This window comes from Zootoca vivipara, chromosome 2 (genome assembly GCF_963506605.1).
Source record: "Zootoca vivipara chromosome 2, rZooViv1.1, whole genome shotgun sequence".
NCBI lineage: Eukaryota > Metazoa > Chordata > Lepidosauria > Squamata > Lacertidae > Zootoca > Zootoca vivipara.
Window position 1 is genome coordinate 104,523,134 of NC_083277.1, and position 25,085 is coordinate 104,548,218.

The window sequence follows — 25,085 nt, forward strand, 5'->3', positions numbered from 1 at the left end:
ATTTATCACACTCCATATCCATTGCTTTAAAAGAGAGATGTGTAAGTAAGTAAAAGGGGGGGGGAATTAGTTTGATTTTAAGATCAATTTTCAGAAGAAGGGACCTTAAGCAACTAAAACACAGTGTTAAGACCAAACATACCCGACTCCAACATAACTCTAGGTACAAGAAAAGGGTGACACTGCAGAAAGTGAAGAATGATATCAGCTGTTCCTTGCATACTGGCTCATTTACCTTTTTAAGCTGCTTGATAGCTGCACATGCTGACTGTCAGCTGAGCTGGTTTATATGCACAGCATCAACTCATGCTGCCTGAGAGCACAGGGGGTTTGAGCCATGCCTGAGGCTATGCATGCTCCATGCACTTGAGAGAATATTCTGTGCTAAGGTAAATAAAATGCTGAGTCAAGAAATCGCAATTCTGTGCCCTGCACGAAGCATGCAAATTAATCACTTTTACATACATCTGCTTATTTTACACAATCTGTTCTGCTACTGTCAGTCACACATGGAACTTTATACATGCCAGTGAGCCCTCATCCCCAAGACCACTGGGATACCCTTCTTCTCTTCTCCCTATTTCACCAGGCATCACCTATCCACACACACACACACACAAGCTTATTTTCAGAGTCAGGTAGGCAACAAACCAAAAGGACCAAAACAGGGATTCAAGTTCTACGTGTGCACAGATTAAGGAAAGATCTAAAAAACTACAATGTCACTAAAGACAGTGGAGAGATAAAGATAACTGTCTGCACTGGAGTCTGAAGCTGCCTTCTTTTTTTGCTTAAGCAAACCTAGAAACATGTAAGCAGCATCTCAGATGCATACATACCAAGAAATTTATGGGATAGGCTTTCCGGGGGGGGGGGGCATGTATGCATTAGTATATACTGTGCCCACTTGAATCCTTTAGACCTCAGATGCAGTCTCACTTCAGCCTTTGCCCTCACGGCCTGAATATATTGTACAACATGATTTTGCATAAATCGTGCAAAGCACAGAATTTAAATTGTTTTCGGCACAGGCTCTGGATTTCTGGAGTGTAGATTATATGCAGCCCTGGGTATAGACTCCTCTCTTTAGCTCTCAGGACAATAAGCTGTGCAAATAATTACAAAGCTTTTGCCTCTGGAGGCTTAATGGCTTCAGCCCAGCTTACCAAAGAGACCTACTCTTTCCTTTACTCTCTTACTGAGATCAACTAAGAGCAGGTTCTCCCATATACCTTCTGTGCACTAATTTCATTCTACAAGGAGACAGCATTCTTGGCATAGGCTGCCCTCGATCTAGAATGCTCCCACTGTGGTCTTTCATAGGTCTTTCAAAAGCCCCACAGTAACGCTTTCTAATCTGAGCAGGCTTTCGGTGGGAACCCCTAAGGATTTAACAGCAATGCCTTGTCTTTTGATTGGCCATTTTGAGTTTGAGTTTTCAGTTATAATACACTGCCCAAAACTGTCAGGGGGGGCCCCCTAGAAATTAAAGCCAACATATACTGGCGTCTGTACATGTATCTATTCCTCTTTGTTACATAATGCAAAACTCTTCTCCTGCAGATTTCCCTGCCTCCGGATATCAACATCTTAGCAGGAGCTGAAGGGATGAACCAGCGATAAGGATAACAAGAACATCAAGGTACACTGGAGATAGCAATACGCTTTCCAGACTCTGCAATAATTAAAAGGGTAGGTAAGCTAGAAACAACTTTGCAAAGCTAAGAAGGTTCAGGATAGGGTTCCATTAGACAAACTGCCTGTGGCAATGTACACGTTAATTTTCAGTGGTTTGATGAAAGCATGCCTGGGGTTATCCATCTCAATTAGTGCATGAATAAATGGCATAAGGAAAGCCCTAATTTAAGCTATGTTCTGGGGCTGCTACATGCACACAACACGGCAGAGCCGGCAGATATATTGCTTACTACACATCAGCAGCACACGGTACGGTGGGGCTTTAAAAGAGGATTAGACAAATTCATGGAGGATAAAGCGATCAATGGTTACTAGTCATGATGGCTGTGTTCCACCTTCACTGTTGTTGAATGTCTCTGAGTACCAGTTGCGAGTCAACCAATTGCAGTTGAGCAGGGTGTTGTTGTGCTCAGGCCTTGCTTGAGTGCTTCCTGGAGGCACCCATTGGCCACCAGGATGCTAGTCTAGATGGGTCATTGGTCTGATCCAGCAGGCTTTGCCCCATCCCCATCCCCCCGTCTGCTACTGACTCACATTCTAAATTTGCTTAAAACATTCCCCCCCCAAAAAAATTGCTTCCACCAAAATTGTGGTGGAATTGAGAATTGTACTTTTGTGTGCACATGTGTGTATGGGGAGGTGTCCATAGTTCTTTTTCTCTGACCTCTAGCCATGGCACTAAAATTCCTAGGGACCCTTAGAGAACAGCTGGAATAGCTAAATGTCATGTATATACTGAATAAAAAAGGTAAAGGACCCCTGGGTGGTTAAGTCCAGTCAAAGGCGACTATGGGGTTGCAGCGCTCATTTCGCTTTTCCGGCGGAGGGAGCAGGTGTTTGTCCACAGACAGCTTTCCGGATCATTATGAAACCGCTACTGGTGCACAAGTGCCAGAGTGCACGGAAACGCTGTTTACCTTCCTGCCGCAGCGGTACCTATTTATCTACTCGTGCTCATATACCTGCGAACTGCTAGGTTAGCAGAAGCTGGGACAGAGCCATGGGAGCTCACCCCATTGCGTGGATTCCAATGCTGCCCTTCTGCTTGGCAAGCCCAAGAGGCTCAGTGGTTTAGACCACAAAGCCACCTGTGTCCCTGGTCGCAGTTCAAAAGCAAGTTAACTACGTACCGCTGCAGCGGGAAGGTAAATGGTGTTTCCATGGACAAATGCTGGCTTCCTTGGCCTGAAGTGAGATGAGCGTTGCACCCCATAGTTGCCTTTGACTGGACGTAACCATCCAGGGATCCTTTACCTTTTTACCTATATACTGAATAACAGCAATTGTAGCAGTTCAGCTAACCAGCTGCTGGTGTTTAGCCTTCTTCTGGGCTTAGGTTTGCCTTTTGACTAGCAGAGAAACTCAGTGAAACACAGTTTTATACTACCGTATAAGCCTTGGGAACAAGGGTACACTAGTCTTGTTATGCCTCAGATACAGTTTTCCACCCTGAGCCTTTTGGGACAAGCACAATTTTAAATCTATGGGGAGTGGGAAAGAGACATGAACAAAAGGATAAAAAAGGAAATCAAATGACAATCCTACCTACTTCTGCACTCTGGGGTATTTCATTTCAGTGTCTGAAAAAATGGTACAATTGGGTACAGGAAATTAGCAAGCAGTAGTAGCATCCCCTAGTAAGTATACTTCAGGTTGGCTTAGGGCTCATTGAGATACCTCAATACAAAGACATTCCCTGCACACAGAAAACAAGCATGTCAGGGACAAGTCTAGCGTTTGGCACTGAGGAGCTGTCACGTGAGCCCCCGCCAGCAGTCACAAGTGGTATAGGCCAGACAAGAGGTTTGCCACCCAATTAGGATTGAGAGAAAGAGAGAAATGGAAGCAGATAGGTAAGATGGGAATACCACCTTAGCTGCTAAGGCCTAGCACTTCCACGATGGCCTACTATTTGTATTTAAGAGGGTTGTTCTAGGAAAACTCCTGAGCATCTGGTCTACTGGGGCTGAACAGGGATATATTCCCAAACCTATCTGGAACCTCAGATGACAAAACTCTTTTGCATTAACTTAACTTTTCAGCAGGGTTGTGGCGGTTAAAGATTACAGTCTGGTTCTTTATCAGGTGAGGCAGTCTTCCTCTGAAGGCAGGACCCTGACTTAGCTGACGTTTCATGTCAGTCCCCACAATCCATCTGGCTGGTCCTTCAGGGTATTTTCCGATGCTCCCGCATACGATGACCCCGAAAGTGCTCTTTGCAGAGGCAGCGTCTCACTTGGTGGCAAATGCCAACACCTTTTGTTTTGCGACTGAGCGAATCCCCCCAAACTGCAAGTTCTTTCTCGGTCTCAAAAACGAGACGTGCAAAATAGTTCTGAGCACCATGGATACCTCCTGGCATCCCGTCCCATCCCCCCCCCCGGCCGCCAAGGGTCAGAATCAGAGGAGCTGTCGCCACTGCTAACTGTCGCCAGGAACCACCCAAGCAGAAGCTGGTTGGGGGGAAGTGACAACTGATTTTGATTGCTCCAGACTGAAGGACTCTTCAGGAAGGCCAGAGGCCTCAAGGCACAGAGCAACAGCATCCCAGCAATGCACAGTGATCTGTGAAGAGAGCTGTCGTGATTCCACGGCATCCCTCAACTTCCATGCAAGCTTGCAAGGAGGGCAGGGGGGAACAACAACAAGCTGATCTCCTTTGCTCACAAAATAGCTAATCAGGGCTTTCTAAATAATGCAAAAAGAAACTTGTTTTTTTCAGGGCGGGAAGTTCACCGCGTGAGAGAAGAATTTTGTTTGTGTTAAAAAGCCCCAAAGCACTGCAGAAATAGAAGCTAAGAGAAAATAATATATGCTCAGCAGGTGGGCAGATTTCCCTCTCTCTTTCCTGCCCCCCCAACCGCTTACGGCAAGTCAACTGCTACAGTAAAAAACCTTAGACTAAATTTAAAGAACTACAACACAAGTATTGTGGTTAAGAGGCTGAGGACAAACTCATCAATCCAGCTTCATGTCAATCGTCCACACAAATCCTACACATCTCTACACAAATAAGGCACCCTATTCACAAACCAGTAGCCCACAGAAAGCCAGCAAGGAATTGAATCCAGCAGTGCAAGATAAGAGAATAAGAGCAGCCTAAAGGTCTAAATAATCCAGCAATCTCTTTCCCACAGTGGCCAACCAGATGCCTATGGGAAAAAATGCAAACAAGACTAGATTGTAATAACAGAGGAATACTACTCTGATACGGAAAGAAATATACCCCCCCCCATCATGACTAGTAGCTACTGATACGTCTTATTCTCCTTTTAAATCCATCCAAGCTGGCAGCGATCACTACTTTCATAGAATTGTAGAGTTGGAAGGGACCGTGAGGGTCATCTAGTGCAACCCCCTGCAATGCAGGAAACTTTTTTGCCCAATGTGGGGCTCAAACCCACAACCCTGAGATCTCATATGCTACCAACTGAGCTATCTCATAATTTGCTTCCCTACCCCGTGTCTTTTTTCTAAGCTAGAAAGTCCTAAACAGTGTAACCCTTTTCTTATAAAGGAGTTGCTCCAGTGCCTTGATCATTTTGGTTGCTTTTAAATTTAATTTCTCTGTTTTAAAAGTATCCCTTTTGAGGTGCGGTGTCCAGAATTACATGCCCAGCATTCCAGGTGTGGCTGAAACATAGATTTGCGTAAATATGCTATGACACTGATAAGTTTTATTTTCAATGTAATTCCTTTCCTAATGAAGTAGATTCTAAGTTTAAAAATTTTGTTTAGATATTCACACACACCCCTTTTATGTAAGTCACAACTTTGAGAAGTTATACAGATCTTCAGCTGAACTTTAATTGCTCCAATTGAGGCTTTATTCAGGTGCAACATGAGGTCATGTTAATCCATAGGATTGAGGACAGAGAAGGCTCAATTTAAGAGATTACTATGACCAACAGGTAAAGCTTGATAAAACTGCCATTAAGATAATGTGTAGTCAACAATACAAAGATTTCCAGGGTCAGTTAGAGAAGAACCTGAACGACGGGAATGTTCCTAAATAACAGAGAATGATGTGAAGATAGTTCCATCTTCAGAGTTGAAGGAAGGGTGGGATACAGGTGAAACAAGTAAATAACATCTGTCAGAGAGAAAGATATCATGAATGGGTAGATCCAGATTAGAAGGCAGGCACTGGAGGTAGTGGAACACAGGGAATGGTTGGATGGTTGTGGGTTGCCAGGGGCTGAACTGAGGAGGAATGGTGGGGGCTGCCCCCACCTTCTCCTGAACCTTCCCAAGAACAGGAAGACAGTATAGATTTAGAACAGTGGTTTGCAGAAGGACATAGTTCACAGGCTGCAGAGGGGGGAAAGCTGGGAAATATTGGGAGAGGAACAAGCAGGAAGAAGCAGCACCGGAGGAGCGACAGCTGACAGATTCAGTGTCTTTGGAAAGCGTTCCTGAGCGCCCCCCCCCCCCGGACTAGGCAGGCATTGAGAGTAGTAGAACAGAAAGCTCATAGGCAGAAAACTCAAAATTAGCCAGCGCAGGGATGACATAGAATAGGAGAGATGGAGGCGGTTGGAATTTAGTCAGAGCAATGCCATTATTTAACAGAGACTGCATTCCTTCGTCTCTCTCTGTGAATACTGAATAAATTACGTGGTAAGAACTATTCTTGTTTATCTGCTTTTTGGCTGCCACCAGGGGAGGGATCGGATTCCCTGAAGCCTGACATGGGTGGTCACTGTGGTCTACCTACCTTTAAGAAGAGGTGACTCCGACTAGCAGAGGTTTGGGCCGAGGGCAAAGAGCAAGAGATAGTTCTATCAACCCACCAAGCCCTACCTTGCTATAACTATTTATTTTTTATCTAAGAAATTTATATACTGCTTAATTATATACATTTCTAAACACTGTACATAAAACAATGGGACAATAAAGAAAAGAAAATACCCATAAAACTGAATTAGAGCAGAAGTGCCCCGTAACCCACCTGAGTGTGTTCGGAGGTGCCCCGTGAGTGCGTCTCTCCTCCGACAGGCATAGTTACAGAAGGGACATTTGAAGGGCTTCTCGCCCGAGTGCAGCTTGATGTGGCGCAGGAGGTTGCCCTTTTGGGTAAAGGAGGCACCGCACTGATTGCAATGGAATGGCCTCTCACCTAGGAAGAAGAAGAAGAAGAGTGCATTGGGATGAGTATCCAGAAAAGTTAGCCTCGATCTTTGCTTTCACTGATGAACCCTGACCCCCAGTTCAAACATGCTGATAAACTGAGTTTAAAGGAAACAAACAGACTCAGGGTTGTATTCAGTGTAGTGTTAAATGGTGTAGGTGGCACTGTGGTCTAAACCACTGAGTCTCTTGGGCTTGCTGATCAGAAGGTTGGCGGTTCGAATCCCTGTGACGGGGTGAGCTCCCGTTGCTCTGTCTCAGATCTTGCCAACCTAGCAGTTTGAAAGCACGCCAGTGCAAGTAGATAAATAGGTACCGCTCTGGCAGGAAGGTAAACTGCATTTTTGTGCGCTCTGGTTTCTATCACAGCGTTCCGTTGCGCCAGAAGTGGTTTAGTCATGCTGGCGACATGACCCAGAAAGCTGTCTGCGGACAAACGCTGGCTCCCTCGGCTTGAAAGCGAGATGAGCGCCGCAACCCCATAGTCACCTTTGACTGGACTTAACCATCCAGGGGTCCTTTACCTTTTTTTAACCTAAGTGGACAGTACCAAAGGGGCAAGGATTTCTCATTGTGCAGCAGAACTATCTCCCCCTCTGCTCCCCCCACCACACCACTTCCTAAATCCATTCTGGAGAATCCTCCAACTCTCTGGAAGAGGAGAGGGAGGAAGTCCCATTGTGCTAGTGCCAATCCTTGTGCTAGCACAATTATTTCATTTAACACCGCCCCCCTAAGTCCTCCATGGAGCTGTTCAGGAGCAAGCATGAGTGGTTCCAGCTCATGTGTCTTGCAGAAAACCATGGTTTAGCATGATACGAAGATGTGTGAAGTACTCTGAATGCACCTGGATTGATCTAACACCCAGTCCTGTAAGGAAATAAGTTATAAAGCAGCTCAGAGCCATATGAGGCTAAAGAGCCTGAGCGTGACACACAGAACTTTTAGACCATTGAGACTTAAAGCACTATACAAGCGCCAAGCATATGCATCAGCCCTTACGGTCACCAGCAGCCATGCCTGCTCACCGGTGTGGCTGCGCTTGTGCACCATCAGTACGTTCGGGCCAATGCACACCATCCCACAGATATCACATTTCAGCTTGCCATTGGGTAGCCGGATGCCGCCAGGGGAATGTGGCTCCTGCCCTGTCCCGTCACAGTAGCCGAGTGGCTCAGAGAGAGAATCCTCCACAATCACGCTGTCCTCTTTTTCAATGAGCCGGTCGTCATGCGACAGCAGCCGGCTTGATTCTTCATCACTGTACATTTCCACCTTGATAGAATTTGCTGCGGAGGGAAAAGATGTAAAAACAAAACAAAACAAAACAAAGCACATACAGGTTTGTGACAAGTATTTGTAAACAGTTGACTTTTTTAAAAAAGTGAGAGTGAAAAGAAACTTCTAAAAAATAACCATCAATAATTATTAATAGATCCTACTAGCATCTAAGGCCAGGTGGGTGGGGAGAATGATAGAAATTTCTAAAATTATGTATGGTGTGTGTGTGTGTGTGTGTGTGTGTGTGTGTGAAGATTTATCCTTCTTTCCCACTATTTTAGATCATCCCTTGACACTGATCGGGAGCAAATTCAGCACAAACCAACGGAGTATTTATTCAGAAAGTGCATCATCAACGTATGGGATTCAGTGTTACAAGAGAGCCAGTGTGGTGTAACGGTTAGAGTGTTGAACTAGGACCTGGGAGAGCAGGGTTCGAATCCCCACTCGGCCATGAAGCTCACTGGGTGACTTTGGACCAGTCACTATCTCTTACCCTAACCCTAACCTACCTCACAGAGTTGTTGTAAGGATGAAATGGGGATGAGGAGAATCATGTGTACCACCCAGAGCTTCTTGAAAGAGAAATGTGACATATAGACGTAATAAATAATATAAATAAGCCACTAGTTTAGAAGGAACTTTATAAAGGGATTAGACAAATTCATAGCTAGGGATGATGGGAGTTGCAGTCCCAAAACATCCGGAGGGCTGAGTTTGGGGATGCCTGTTCTAGAGTATCAAAAGGTGTAAAAATCAAATACAATCCCCAGTGCTCCAAATAATGTAGGGCTCAGCACATGGTGTTGGGGGGGGGGAGCAGGCCTCTCCTCCTCCACTAGATCCCCAGCCAGGTAGAAAGGAAGTTTCACTCTGAAAATACAGGCAGCAAAACAGTCTGAAGAGCAGCCTTCTAAGACTCAGGGATTTTTCTGCCAGCACCCTGCAAGAATGTTGTGGCAGCTTTTCTATAGACAGTAGGTCAAGAGTCCTAAACCCAGGGTCTGGTTTCCAAAAGGTTCAGTTAAGAATGTGCAAGAAACCGGGATGCTATGACATTAGCAAGAAGAGCTCTTTGCTGGGGGAACAAACAGTCGGCCTGTAAAACCAACCACATCAGCGGGTGTAACAATGGACGCTCGTCCCATTTCAAGGTGCAAATATTTAAAATCTGGCCCTTCCCAAGCCAGAGACGGAGGAAGCTTGCAACTTGAAAAGCAGGGAGCATCTAGTGTGGGGCTTCCCCTTGAAGCAGCTAATGGAATGTAAAGCTTGAAAAATGAGGACTTCCTGTTTCGACCGAAAGACACATGGAGCAGCCTCTGCCGCAGAAGGAATGCTGTTGTGAGGCCTTGCTGAATAAACACTCCTGAACCTTTGGTCCATGGCCAGGTTACATCATTCCAAGGAGTGTACTGAAAAGAAGGACTCTCATATACGAATTTCCTCCCAACTCCTAAGTCCCACTGTGTTCTCTTCCAAGCAGCATTCCGCTGCAATGGGAAAACAGGAGGAAGCTGCCTATACCAACTCAGTCCATTGGTTCATGTAGCTCAGTATTGTCCACGATAACTTGCACACGCTTGCTGCACATGCATCAGGACCACCTATTAATACAGCGGAAGGTGGAGAGCCTCAAAATGAAAAGGGAAGCTGAACCCCCAACTTGGGACTGGGAGGCTGGGAGCAAAATGCCCATAACAGCAAAGCATAGGCAGATAAAGGGAGGGAGGAGGTTCAGTTCTCTCACGTGTGTATCCCTCTTTTGTTAAAATTAAAAAGCCCAGCACCACTTGCTTCGTATATAAACACAGCAGGCACGTGAACAAAGGTGCTCCAATCATATTTGGTTTGCCCCCCGCAAAGGATGGCACTTTTAGCTATGCTCATGTGTTTTGGGATAAGGAAACAATATGAACCAGCCTTCCCCAACCTGATGCTCTTCAGATGTTTTGGGCTCCAACCCGCATCAATCCTAATCAGCATATGCCCACAACATGATGGAAGTTGAAGTCCAAAACATATGGAGGGCGCCAGGGTTGGGGAAGGCTAGATGGCTGATATAATCCCTTCAGACTCTCCATGAAATGTCACCTAGAATTTTTTCACACGCAGGACAGAATAAAGATAATAGTTTGAGTTTCCTCACTTGAAGCTTTATATGTGTATATATTGTAACATCACAAATGGAAATTGTTAATTACATAGGAATTATTATTCTAACTGACATTAATTACGATAATGGAACACAGTGATATAAGATCGGAAATGCACCCAAACTATCATGCGGGGAGCCACTTTTAACTAAAATGTATGGAAGTTGGCTGGCACTTTGAGAATTGTATCATTTGGGAATTGTTATTGTTATAATTTGGCTATTATTGGGGGAACGGTATATTGGAAACTAATAAAAATGTTTTAAGAAAAGAAAAGAAATGGCACCTAGAATTAAGGCAGCAGTTACCATGTTCATTCTTAAAGAGTGTTTTATTTGTGGCATTCCACAGAGCATTGGAATAGTTAAGAATGTAGGTCACTGCCCACATCTCTTCTTTTCCCTCTTATCTAGTTGCCACCTATTCATGCTATACAAACTGAAGGTAGCAACTCGAAGGCCTTGCACACACAGCTACGGCTGGCAGCCATGGCAGGAGGCTAGTGTAGAGAATTTACCTGTGCTCCTAGAATATCTCGGCATTAATTACATTAATAGAAGCCAGGCTGCTTAGATTAGGCATACACTCCTGTTTATACATCTTGGAGATCCAGCTGCAAGCCGACACCTCTGTGCGCAAATATGAAGTGAAAACCTGCTCGCTGTGGCAGGAGCTGCTTGGGTATAGTGATGCTGGTTGAACTTTGATGTTTTTTCGCTCCCCTGGGAATGAGTGTTTCTTTTTCTCTCTCCCCCCCCCCCACAGAAAACGGAGGGCTGGCTTTTGTTCTGCAACTTTCCTTACAGAAGGAAGGCAGAGTCTGGTTGGGTTGGCAAAACAGGTTATGTAATATTTCTGCTCCACTGGGGCATGAGCTTGCTGACTGAACCAGCTGTGAAATCAAGACCGATCAGAAGCAACAGTATCAGGCAGCGTCTCCCTTTTAAAGGGGAAGATACTCATTTCCTATTTGTTCAAACCATACGCTGGATTCTCCTCCTGTTACACTGAACAAGTGTGATGATGCTTTTCCAGGGGATCAACTAAATTTTAACGCAGCGGATGTGTTAACATGGACATTTGAATGTTCCTTTCTAAGTGACTAAAACTGGATTTAATTGTTGGCTTTTATAAGCCAACTGTAATCGGTTTTATAAACCAACTGGACTGTAATATAAACCTCCCATGATTTCAGATAAAGAATTAAGAGGACGTTATAGCTGTCTAACCCAAAGCGGTATTATCAGGCGAGAGACAATTGTCAGAAGTCAAGACTGACTTCTTTCCCATACGTTAACTCTGCAACATGGTGGTCATGCTTTTCGGCAAAATTTTGTAATTCTCAAAAAAAAGAAAAGAAAAAAGGAAAGCCCAGTTGATCATTTCAGCAGGAAATGCCAGTGGTTGCAGAATATGGCAAATTAGAATGCATCAACGCAAGCAAGTCTTTTTCCAACACCATCTGAATATAGAGTCCTCTCCCACATCTCCAACTCTTCTTTGCTCACAAGATCTAGCACCACTGATGCTTTCCCAACAACTGCAATTTCCAGCCATTCACTCACTATGAGAGGAAGTGCCTTCTTCATCGATAATTGTGTCAGGAACCAAACAGTGACTTTCAAATCTCTCAAACTAAAAATCTGAGCAGGAGAAAATACTAGGCAGAAAGTTCAGATAATCCAAGGCTGCTGTATAAAGACTGCCTCTTTTCCAGGGCCTCATCCAAAAGGCAAATTCTTCGCTGATGTGATTATCTTTGTGCAGACCTTTTCGGAGGATTTCAAAGGTGGTCTCTGCCTTGATCATGGCTTGGGCCCAATGCCTTTTGGACGTAAACTACAGGAATCAGAGAATGACGTACTTACCACTAAGGGAGCGGCTTGGGGAGGAATGTTGGCTGTTTGGTGTGCTCACAGTAGGGCCCACAATCGTGGAGGTGAACTCCTTTTCCAAAGAGGAATCTCCACTACCTTTGGGGAACATAAAGAAGCAGAGAGCACAGGTAAGCTTGGGATGTCTCATTTTAAGAAACCAAGAAGTATTTCCCCTGTGATTAGGACAGAAGATGGGCAGAGAGGAAAGGAAAGTCTCGAGTAAGGTCTAGATTTTGCAGCCTACAAAATCTGAATGAAAAAAATTCCGCTTGTGCTCTGACTGAATGAAAACCTAGCAGGAGGAATCCCAACAAATCCCAACCATGTATATAATAAGTGCCCTGTTCTTGCACCGTATAGTTTATGATGATCAGATGATTATCAGTGCAGACCCAGATACAGTGAACATCTGACCAGCATTTCAGAAGAGAGATGTCAGATTCTGGTAGAACTAGTTCTATTACATACATAAAGCAGCCTTCTCGTATTTATAAGACTGAATTCATAAATGTTTAAAGAATAATTACACTGGTTTAACATGTATAACATGCATTGTCAAAATAAGCCTGCAGTCTCTAAGCTACCCGAATGCTTGTAACCAATATATGCAGCAGCACTTGGGAATCATCAAAGTAGTGCAAATATCTCATTACATGGCAATTACAGGATAAAGGGATCCCCATTTAAAACTTGAATCACCTTAAATAAAACCCAGGATATACGTGGCTTTGTTGTTGTGCAAATAATGTGCAATATGAATACAGAAATGTGTCATGCATTGCTGTGGCTCATCCCTGTGACTGCACCCACCCTGTCCCGACCCATGCACCCCTCCCCCCGGCTCATCTCTGTGTTTGGCCCGAGCCGAGCTGAGCTGTTGTGGAAAGGGAAACTTTCCTAGGTGCAGTACCAGTGTAGCTGTTGCTAGAGGGCACTGTTTTGCAACCTCTCCTGTGTTCCCAGCATCCCCGGCTGTCTGAGTTTTGTGTTCTGGAACAGTGGGTTTTACCTGCTTTACCTGCCTCAGATGTGACATCTGTCTAAGCAAACTGTATTCGTGACATCTGTCTAAGCAAAGTGTATTCGCATGTGACGTTGTGTCCAAATTTGAACGCAAGTGGTCAAGCAGTTTCGGAGAAAAGTGGATACCCACCCACCTTTTTACATTTTCATATGTATAGATTGCGGAATCCAGGCTCAAATACAATCTTCATGTATGGATTCCTGTGTTGTTTGCTGTTGCCTCCAAGAGGAAGAAAGCATGTACCAAAAGCACTTGCTTAGTTGGTTCTCTATCTATTTATGGGGAAGAACATGAATCGGTTGCATATAAAGATCTTATTAACGGTTTATTAGCTACAGTGTACATGGAAGTAATGCAACACTAGGGAGTTCGCAGAATATATTGCCTTTTACTTTTTTAAAGAGTCTGACAGCTTGCCCTTTTACTAAATTATCCAAATGTGCACTCTTGTTGTTTTTTAGCGTGCAGTTTCCATTTCTTCCATTAATAGGAACCCATCCTCCCTATGCCCACCTCATTTATTATTTTGGAAAGAGTGTGGGTTGTATTCAACAACAGTCATGCTCTAAGTAGGACCAATGGAATTTATGGACATGGCTAAGTTTGGTCCATTCATTTCAACAGGTCTTCTCTGAGAAGAACTTCATTGGATTCAACCCAATCTTACTTAAGAGAGGAATTTAACGAAGTTTTACTCTGAGTAGATCCGCTGCAATTAATGGACTTAACTTAGTCATGTTTATTAATTTCAATGGGTCAACTGCTTGCACTGACACAACCATCTCCTTAGTGCTATGTTAAATTCCACCCATTATCCCATTTTTTTTATAAATAAAAAAATCATTGTACACAGTATACTGAAAACACAACCTATCGATAAAAGAACTACTTATTTAGTGACTTAACATGACTATGGAGGGACAAAATCACTAAACAAGATACATCAGTGCACTTTATTCACCCCTATTAAATATTTGCACTGGTGTATCTGCCTGCAGCTCCACCAGTTTAAAGGAGTTAAGTGTGCTTAATCTAAAGACTCAATGTAAGATTGGGCACAATCATCTTTATGTTTTATAATGAAGCCAAATGAAGGTAAGGGACGACGTTGCTCCTTTTGGATACAACATTCCTGGCTTGCTATAGGATTGCAGCCTACCTCCTTTTGCATGCATTGGGGGGAACCTCTTAAATAAACTTGGTTCATTTAAACTAAATAAACCAGGATAACTAACTACGCCAAAGCTGACATAAAATGGGAGACCCAATGTTTGTCGCTGACTTGCTGACAGCCTGTCGGTGGTGTGTCATTAGTCCCAGTGTAGGTCCCAATTTAGCCCACAAAGCCATTTTCTCCAAACCACATTAACCTTCCTCCATACTTGATATCTTATGTGGGGCAGAGAAGGGCACGGTTCCAAATGAATAATCTCGAAACGACCGGGAGCTTCAAGGGAACTCTGGACTGTTCTTTTCCAAGCAGGGCTTGCTGATCTGGTGGGGTCCCATATTGTCTATTTGTAGCTAATTAGCGGCTAATTAAAGCAAGCCCTTTTGAAGCTGTCCCAGGAGGTCATAATGATGCCAGGAGGTTGACAGGTAGGCAGAGCTGCCCACCTGTCAAAGTTGGCCCACAGGTGTGTATGCAGAAAGGATGTGTATGCCAGCCACATTCAGTTCCCTACCCCTGTGCTAAACTGCAGTTTAGCAATTCAGGATAATTACAACTTAACCAGTCCATTGTAGAAAGCTGCAGGGAAGCAGAGCAGAAACCATGGAATGCTAATTGACGGTAGCTTAGTAAACTGCATTTATCACTGTTTCTCACTGAAGGTTTTTGAAGAGACTGGAAGGAATGTCTTTGGCTTAAATCTCACCGATGTGACAAAATCTGCCTTAGTTCTACTGTTTCAGAATGCGGGCTCACAGGTGTCCATGCTCCTCCATACCAGAAAATCCCTGCGCACAGGAAAGAAGCCTTACAGCTGTCAAGACAGGAGGTTACTAGAGTATGCAGAAGTGTAGCCAAGCTGAACAGCAGCAGCTGACAAACCAGGCAAAGCTGGAAATAGGCACTCCTCACCACTTGATGCCACTGGGGCCTTGTGTAGCAATGATGGCCATTGAATGTCTGCTATCTCCTTCCATGCTGCAACTTAAGACTGTGGGTTGTATCTAATGTAGCGTGAAGTTAAAGAAACTTAGCAATGAACTTGTCCCATTAGTGGATTACCTTGCCAAAAAAACAAACAGCTTGGATTTTTAAGCGCAATTTGTACATCTGTGCTAGCGTAAGCTCTTGAGCAATCGTTACACCGGCGGACCTGCTGTGTGGGATTACCCCTAATATCACTGGAAAACAGACCTCTGCTATCACAAGGCAACTTGCACGAGCGGACCAACAGCTCTGGATACAACCCTTTGACTTAAAATACAGACTCAAGCCATTACTTAAACATCAGCCAAGCTCTTCCTGGTGAAGGGTTCTGTGCAACCTGAAAGTTTGCTCAGTACAAAGGTAGTGTTTCCTAATGATGGCTTTCCCCCCCCATATGGGTCAACATGAGTACTTTTTCTTTTGTATTTATTCAGGTGAAAAGAAGAACTTCCCTGTTGTTCATTGGCACTGCATTTAGAGAAGCAGGATCAGTACATGGAGCATAATGACTGCAATGAAAACACTGCAGCAATGCCAGCCCCCTGAACCTCTTTTCTGCAAGGCACTCTCCCCAATTCCTGTTTAGTGCCCCTGTTGTTCGGAAGCACTCTTATCTACTCAGGGGGGGGGAAGCAACTTCTAAAAGACAGGAAGCATGTCTAGAGACATTCTCATCAGAGAGGCTTTAGTACAGAGACAGGTGATTTTCTTCAGAGTTTGAAGGAGCTGCTGTTCTCAGGCCCACATAGCTTAGCACATTCCAGGATCTGCCAAGATAAAGGAACCAGACTGTTCCAACCAGGTGAAGTCAAATTTAACACAGGCACAGCATGCAAGGCTGGTGCCCTGTGATCATTTTATCTTTAAGGAAAAGTTGTTGCTTTCTTCTCCCAGGTGGGCCCCAAGGCCAACACTTTCTGGGTCTTGAAAAAAGGAATTTCACCCTTTCCCTTAACGCTGCCATTCCTCAGATGGGTAAACAGGAGAGTCTACCGTCATAGTAAGCCCATCTCTGCAAGTGCCTAGAAGCAGCCACACACCCCTCAATATGGATATTAATCGTTTAATTAGAAGTTAGCCATGATACGGCTAAGCAAAATAGGCATAAGCAGCAAACAGTCCGCAGCGGAGCACATTTAAGCATCAATGACTCAAACCAAGGATTTCTTCTGCTCCTTGCCAGAACACACAGAGAATTATGGCCCTGACCCCTTCCCCGGGCTTTTACTAAATAGCAGAGGGTGGAGGAAGAAAAGGGGGTGTGTTTTTAACAGCACTGTCTGCCGCTTTTATAACACATGCTACATTTATCTTTCCCCTTTGGTTGCTCATCCCTAACCGATCGCCTGCAGTTGCATTTCTGATTTCGAACAGACTCTATCCCCCACCCCACCCCCTGACACAGATGATGAAGGAATTCTAGAGATCAATTTACTTGCATCGAAAGTGAGCCACTTCCTGCACTGTTCTGCATGGCATCAGACACACCCCAAATGGCGCCAAGTGTAAATGAAAACAGAAAAGAGCATGGAGTTATTTCACACGGCCACCCCGCTCCCCATTTAACTTACATTATTCTAGCTTGCTGAAGATACCCTGGAGTGTTATCACAGCCAACTCCTTGGAAACAGCACTGGAATACAGACTGTGAGTGTGTGTGGCTGCATCTCGGCAGTAGGGTGAACTCAGCCACTCACCTTCCAGGAAGAAGAGATTCCTGGAAGTGAGAGAAACGGCCGTCATTTTACAGTCAAGCAGCACAGTTAGAGCAGGAATCCATACGGCTGCAGTGTCCCCTTTCGCTGAGATTCTGGCTTGCACCTCTGAATGCTTTATATGCCTTGCCTCTGATAATAGAGCCATCAGCTACAGGGGGACATCCCTTTCGTGATTAAAAAGAAAAAACATTGCCCGGACTAGACAGAGCAAGGAAGTCCATGGAAAAAACATCGCAGTTGTTGCCTAACCCTTTGGCAACAGAATGAATGCTTCACAGTTGCTCTGGAAAGATAAGAGCTGCCATCGAAAGTGCCTTTAACACTCCAGAAAGTGGCAGGAGAAACTGTGAAAGTACAATGAAACACTCCACTGCATTCAACAGAATGAATATGATTACACACACACACACACACACACACACACACACACACACACACACACACAGTGGTGCCTCGCAAGACGAATTTAATTCGTTCCACGAGTCAATTCATTTTGCGAAAAATTCGTCTTGCGAATCGCGGTTTCCCATAGGAATGCATTGAAATTTCTTTTTTTGCCCATAATTAGTTGCATTAATTAAATTTCAATGCATTCCTATGGGAAACCGCGATTTGCAAGACGAATTTTTCGCAAAACGAATTCGTCTTGCGAGTCACCATCAGATCGCAAGACGCATTTGTCTTGCGAAAAATTCGTCTTGCAGGGCATTCATCTTGCGAGGTACCACTGTATGTATGTGTGTATATATATGTGTGTGTGTGTGTGTGTGTGTGTGGACACAATTGACTCATTCTTTCACAGTAAAGTAGCCATGTTTCTTTGGTTAACCAGTTTTCCTTGGCCAAATAACTAGATCAAAAACATTAGGTACGGGATCAGCACAAACAGCATACTTAATTTAAATGTTACTTGGGTAAATTGAAGAGCCAAAGGAGAGAGAGAAAAATCTACTGAATGTGTGGAGTGGAGAATAAAGAAAATGTTCTCCTGCTCTTCTGAATACATTGAGGAGATAAAGTAAATAATTTCTTAGTCAAGCTTGATAAAGTAAAATCTTGAGGGAAGCTTTCCTCTTGTTACTGGGCTCATCACAAATCTAGTTCATTATTCTTTTTGAAATTCCTACCCCATAGATTTTTCCCATTCCGTCTTTTCTGCTAAGAGTTTAATCACTTCATGGAAACATGTTTTTTTGTTTTTGATTAGGAGTATAAATGCAAGCTACTGCTATCTTCTGATTAAAATCATGCCACTTAGCTGTTATATTTCTATCACGCCTACTTAAAAAAATCAGGAGAAAGAAGTGCATGTTACAGGAGCTTTAGCCGACTTCTGCAGAGTTAATTTCCATAATAAAAATAATAGTTCTAAAGGGGGAAAAAAGCAAATGTCTAAATTTTAAATTATGCATATGTGTCCTAGCAGGCATCAACTCTGAAGCATTCATTGCCTCCTGCACGCAAGTGAGAGAAAAAGCAAATGCCTTCAAGAAGGCGCCTACCACCCATGGCTTTTAATCAAGAATAATGCTAAAGATCTGCTGCTCAATTAGTCAGAGGCACTTTTTAAATAGTTAAAGTCAATTTAACTGATCAATCAACTTGGAGTTGCATATTTAACCATTTCAGAACAAGCACAGGCCTTTGCTTGAGAAAGGGCAATCCTGAGCTCAGTGCTACAAACAAACAAACAAACTCATTGGAACCAGGACCCAAGTTTTCAAGTCAGCACTGTAGAGAGCGAAAAAATAAAAACTGAATTCCAGCTTTGAATTTTTCAATGGTCAGACTCTGGGACTTTTCTAGCCTTGTCTACACTATGTATTTACCACACATCAGTGCTGGTTTCACGGTCCAATGTGTTTCTCACCTGCTAGGTGTACACTGCAACAGACATCCTCCCTGATTCTGCCTGCTAAGATTACACCAATAATAATAATAATAATAATAATAATGAAAAATGAAATAAAATAAAATAATTAAACATTAATGTTTAAAATAAAATAATTAAACATTAAAAGCCTCCCTAAACAGGGCTGCCTTCAGATGTCTTCTAAAAATCTGGTAGCTGTTTTTCTCTTTGACATCTGATGGGAGGGCGTTCCACAGGGCAGGCGCCACCACCGAGAAGGCCCTCTGCCTGGTTCCCTGCAACTTGGCTTCTCGCAACGAGGGTACTGGACCTCAGTGTCCGGGCAGAATGATGGGGGTGGAGACGCTCCTTCAGGTATACTGGACCGAGGCCATTTAGGGCTTTAAAGGTCAGCACCAACACAATAACGGTTGCCATAGTTAATCCCAGGCCAATGAGGACAGACTGCTGTGCTTCCATCTCTCTGTCCTGCTGCAAAAGTTGCTTTAATGGAAATCATGTGAACCAAACATTAAGGCTATTGTCCACTTTCTACTAGTTGAGGAGCAGCAACTGCCAATGCTCAGCTGCAACCGTGGCCACTCTGACAGTTTTTCAAATAAAAAAAGAGAGCACGCACAATTGCAATTCCTAACTTAAAGTTCCATCTCTTTTCCTCGTTTGGAACACACGTAAAATAATATTTGCCATGATGAGAATATACAAGAACAGGAGGAGTACACAACTGTGCAATTCTAGCTCAAGTGAAGGGTGGGGGGAAGAGCTGGGGAAAAGGGTAACAAACTAGGAAACGTAACTAGCTTTGTTGTCCTAGAAAAAGCCAACAACATTTGGAAACAGAATGAGACAAGTCTAAGAAAGTGTTGAGCAGATTCCCTGAGTTAATGCAAGTCCCATTATTTGAAGAAACTTGAGAATATTCTTGGCTTTAAATGAACTGAAAACAGGGGCCCATAACTTTCAGCTGGCCTTGGTCAGCCAACAATTTGTGGGTGCTATCGAGCCTTGCTATTGCTCACCCCGTTGAGGGGCAGAGCTTCCTTCCTTATTCATGCTGAGCTTTATAAACGTTCTGAAAGCAATGAGGTCTCTTCCTCCTTTCAGAGTGCCTCTCTTGCCAGATTAAAAGATTACTCCTGCCACTGGAAAGCTAGAAAGCATATTTGTGGACCTACTGATGGCGAAGTCTTTTCTCCATGTTCTACAGCATCAGTCTGAAAGGTTGTTGTTGTTAAGTAAAATCCCTAAATATGACTGTCCCCACACCATAAAGATTAGGACCATACTCACAACAAGAGGCAGTTCAAGCGTCAGAAGAGGAATGACCACTTGAATATTGAATATATCTTGAATATTTCCCCATCAACAGGCAAACTGATCAACATCTCTACCAGCTTCCTTGATTAGCTCTGCTCACCTTGTCAGCAGCCTATTCCCAATCTGCATGCCACACTAATATCATAAGCATAACCCAGAGCTCAGCAGAAAAGGGAAAAACAGGTAAGACTGAAAATGCTTCAGATTATGTAGTTCCTGGACTGTACATTATAGGGGGGAAAGGCTTTCAAAGAAAGGAACCAGACTGGTAGTAATCCTTTGCTGACCCATTGTCAACATCTGTGGCTGCAAAGGATATCAGCCATGGCTTGAATGGCAATCCTTAGGATCTAATATTGCATATACAATATCTCTTTATGAATTCATACACAGCAAGAAAACACCTACCACACCATGGAGTTTCTTTTATTTCTCGATTTTATTATCATAGGATGTTCTCGCAACCCTCTAGGTTTTTGTTTTTTTAATGATGACTAAATATGGATTTCTCCAAAACAATTAGTACTTTGCATCCTGTTCCCATAATCAGATCCCCACTAGGTCTCTTTTAACAAACTTCATCCTCCTGGGGTGTATTATAAATTTGGCCTTCACCGGTCTGGATGATTTACCAGCATTAAAGAATGAAAGGCAAAGCAGCATTTCGCAAACCAGCCACACAAAATATGCATTTGATTCTGCACAGTTAGACACAGCCTACTGATTACTGCGGTTGGTGGCATATAAGTCATTGATTTCCCTCACTCGCAACACTTTTATACTTGAACAAAGGTTCTTATTTCATCCTTAGCCTCATAACATGCACTTCACCTGATAAGTGACTGGCTTTTTGTTTTTTTAAAAAGATATGTAACAAATATACAATCTTTAAAACTTTAAGGCACTACTGCATATATCTCCTGAAGATTGTTAAATCCAAACAGTGTCTGTTACAAGTACTGTACAGTGGTATCTTGGTACTCGAATGGCTTGGCTCCCAAACAAATCGGCTCCCGAATGCCGCAAGCCGGGAAGTGAGTGTTCCGGTTCGCGAATGTTTTTCAGAAGCTGATTGTCCGAGGCAGCTTCCAATTGAGTGCAGGGAGCTCCTGCAGCCAATTAGAAGCTGCTTTTCGAATCATTTCGGGAATCAAAAGGACTCCTGGAACGGATTAAGTTCGAGAACCAAGGTACCACTATAGTTACTTAATAAGATTATCTTGCTCCTTCGCATGTTGCATATTCTAGCCATCATTTCACAATTCTGGCTACCATCAGATCAGTCTGCTCCTTGTAACTCTGATAACTGTTGATCTACTTATAGCTTCACCAACAACCTTTGTCCAGGACAAAATATGAGCTTGTGCACCTGGCTATGAGCTAGAGCAGTGTTTCCCACCTTGTGCCTCCAGATGTTTTGGGACTACAACTCCCATCATCCCTAGCTAGCAAGACCAGTGGTCAGGAATGATGGGAATTGTAGTCCGAAAACAGCTGGAGGCACAAGGTTGGGAAACACTGAGCTAGAGGATGACTTTTACCAGGTGGGTATACATCCCCAGCAAACATACTCTTTCACTCTGTTTTTTCCTGTTTAATGAGGACTCTATGCTCTGTTCTTCCAAAGAGAAACAGCCAACAAAATAAGATCATGCACTTTTGACTTCTTTTTCTTCAAAACCAGTGTCTGGTTTTATTTCAGTGTCTACCACAAACAATCCCTCAGAGGTTTTTTTAAAAAATGTTTACTCATTTAAATCCTATAGGAGTGCTATACAAAGAACCAACTAATAAATTTTCAACCTTCCCTACACTCCTCTATTAGGCTGTCCTATCCAATGCATGGGATGTGGGTGGCACTGTGGGTTAAACCACTGTGCCACTTGGGCTTGCCGATCGAAAGGTCGGTGGTTCGAATCCCCGCAACGAGGTGAGCTCCCATTGTTCGGTCCCAGCTTCTGCCCACCTAGCAGTTCAAAACGGCGTTTCTGTGCGCTGCTCTGGTTTCGCCAGAAGCGGCTTAGTCATGCTGGCCACATGACCCAGAAAAACTGTCTGCAGAAGCGGACAAACGACGGCTCCCTCTGCCTGTAAAGCGAGATGAGCGCCGCAACCCCAGAGTCGCTCATGACTGGACTTAATTGGCAGGGGTCCCTTTACCTTTATCAAAGGAAACATCACTAGATCAGGCTGTTAGGCAAGTGTTCTAACCTGGTCATTCTACAATTCCTCTTCTCTGAAAAATGTATTTAAGTTACTACAGTTTGCATTTAGTATTGCTAATAAGAATTTCAACACTCTCAGTTAATGCACTTCAGATGTGGCACTCCTGAGTAGCAACTGCCTTTATAGCTTCAAAGAATCATAGAATTGTAGAGTTGGAAGGGATCCCAAGGGTCATATAGTCCAACCCCCTCTAATGCAGGAATCTCAACAAGAGCATACATGACAGTTGGCCATCCAACCTCTGCTTAAAAACCATCAAGTCCTAGCCTCTGGAGCAGGAGAAAACAAGCTTGCTCCATTCTTCATGTGACAGCCCTTCAGATATTTGAAGATGCTTATCACATCTCCTCTTTATCAGGCTACACATACCTATTCCCTCAACCGTTCCCCATAAGGTTTGGTTTCCAGACCCTTGATCGTCTTGGTCGCCCTCCTCTGCACATGTTCCAGCTTGTCAATATCCTTCTTAAATTGTGGTGCCCAGAACTGTACTTAGTATTCCAGGTGTCATATGACCAAGGCAGAATGGAGTGGGCCTATAACTTAGCCCTACTTATCTTCTGAAAGAGAATGTGATCAGGGACAATAAATTTTAAATAAGGTATATTTTTAAAATAAGGTAGAAGCATCCAACTATGCTAAAGGATTAATTGGAAGAAACTTTTCCAGTTATCTTTCCCAGCTATAAGGTAACCACCGTATCAAGTGAAACAATTTTACTATCAATCGCCAAACTCTTTCTCTACTCATATTTAATGAAATAGTCATTACACAAAAATACTGCCTAGGGTCAAGCTAACTGAAAGAAGCAGAAACAGACGGCATTTAAAGGGATGCCAAAAGTCCGCTTTTCCTTCAGTATGATACGTAAGGATTTGCTCTAATTTTTTGTTGAATCAAATATCCTCAAACTATCAGATTAACAGAAACTGATTTAATTGCAGTGCATCCGAGTCTTAACTATGTTGCAAGTCTCAGGTATATTTAACAGCTAAAACACCTGCCGAATTTGGCAGGTGGGCAGATACAGAGCTCTAGCATTTTTTGCGGGCACCAAACAGTAGCTTAGTAAGACATGGCCATCCATTTGAGGTTGAGCTGAATTTGGAGGGTTTGCTCCAGGTCAACTGCAGCCAGGGAGAATGACCTGGCGGGGCATGGCTTCCTGTCTCAAGTTGCACTTTGAAGCACTGCTCTGAGCTGAATATGGGTAAAGAGGGCAGAGGCCATGAATCACCAGGTCACTGTTCAGCTGATCAGAACAGAGGCTGGCTGTTACACTCCCTTAGGTGATGACTCCATCAACAGTCAGGTCCATGGAGCAACTATCACTGGTAAGAGACTGAAAGGTGGGGAGGAGGCTCTTCTCCCCTGTGTCCACCCCTGAGATCTTGAAGCAAGACGAAAATGCTGGAAGTAGCTCCCCAAGGGTGCATCTCTCTAAGAAGGCAGGTCATGTCAGGAAGCTGCTGGGAGGCAGCTATGTTGCTCCTCAAAACCTGAGGCATGCTGAATATTCCAGTGCTGAACCAAAAGTTTATTGTGACCAAAATGCAGAAGCCCTATTCTGTCTTTTGCACTATGTATTAAAGACAAAACAGCATCTAAAAAATAAAATAAAATAAATCAAGATCTGTGAAAAGCACAATAAGAACTTACCGGATATGTAAGAGCGTCCATTGCAGTCTTCTATATCCATCTTTACAACACTCTTCTAAAATAAAAGAGAGAGAGACAAAGGTCTATCAGAACAGCAGATATAAACCAAAGCAGGAACCTTTTGGCAAGATCCCACCCCACCCCTTGGTTGCACATCCTAAAATACAAAATTTAACTAAACTGCTTTTCAGGACTGAGGCCACAATGGCAAAGGGCCATAATTCACTGGCAGAGCATGTGCTATGTATGCAAATGGTGCCAGGTTCAATCTTCAGCCTCCTCAGGAAGGGCTGGGAAAGTCTCCTCTCTGAAGCCCTGGAAAGCTGCTGCCAATCAGTGCTAGTCAATACCGAGTTAGATTGATCAATGGTCTGCCTCAGAATAAGGCAGTTTCCTATATCAATATAATCGTGGATCATTTCCATGGAAGTATTTTAATGAGCTTTTTAAAAATCCAATTTGTTTCTTAACATTTTACCAAAATAAAATAAAATCCCAGTCTGTATCTATAATTATATCAATATTATATATATAACCAATACGATATCAGATGATAACCTGGGACTGTAAGTCTTCCAATTTGTGGCTTGGCAACAAAGAAAGAGAAATGCTACTTTTGACACATATGCACCCATTTTACTGGAAATAAAAGGCAGGGCATACCGGTATATATGTACACACACACACACACACACACACACACACACACACACACACACACTAACAAAGCTCTCTCATGAAGTGGGGCCCATGCAGTTAATTTTGGTAGGATTTTTTGTCATTGTTTCTGTATTCAGATGTCCTTTATACAACGGAGGACGCTGTCAAACGGTGTTAGTTCACGAAACAGAAGCTAAACACTGCTCCAAAAGGTTGCAAGGAAGGAGCAGCTGTCAGTCTTACATCTGATGAGGCAAGACCAGATTCAAACTTCATTGGTCTAGAACACAAGTGGCCACAGGCCACTG

The 25,085-nt window shown here is 43.6% G+C and overlaps 1 protein-coding gene across 4 annotated transcripts in view; it reads right to left on the reverse strand.

Moving 5' to 3' along the window:
• Positions 1–25,085, reverse strand: part of IKZF4 (IKAROS family zinc finger 4) — a 60,203-nt gene that overhangs the window by 14,265 nt on the left and 20,853 nt on the right. The window contains exons 2-6 of one of the 4 annotated variants that reach the window (XM_035103950.2): positions 24,118–24,172; positions 16,896–17,041; positions 12,134–12,238; positions 7,857–8,117; positions 6,650–6,817 (exon numbers count right to left, since the gene is read on the reverse strand). In XM_035103950.2, coding sequence (XP_034959841.1) covers positions 6,650–6,817; positions 7,857–8,097 — 409 coding nt within the window. In that variant the 5' untranslated portion in view covers positions 8,098–8,117; positions 12,134–12,238; positions 16,896–17,041; positions 24,118–24,172. Of the gene's footprint in view, positions 1–6,649; positions 6,818–7,856; positions 8,118–12,133; positions 12,936–16,895; positions 17,042–24,117; positions 24,173–25,085 lie in introns of those variants that run through there. The other 3 variants (XM_035103949.2, XM_035103947.2, XM_035103948.2) reach the window with 3 other exon arrangements.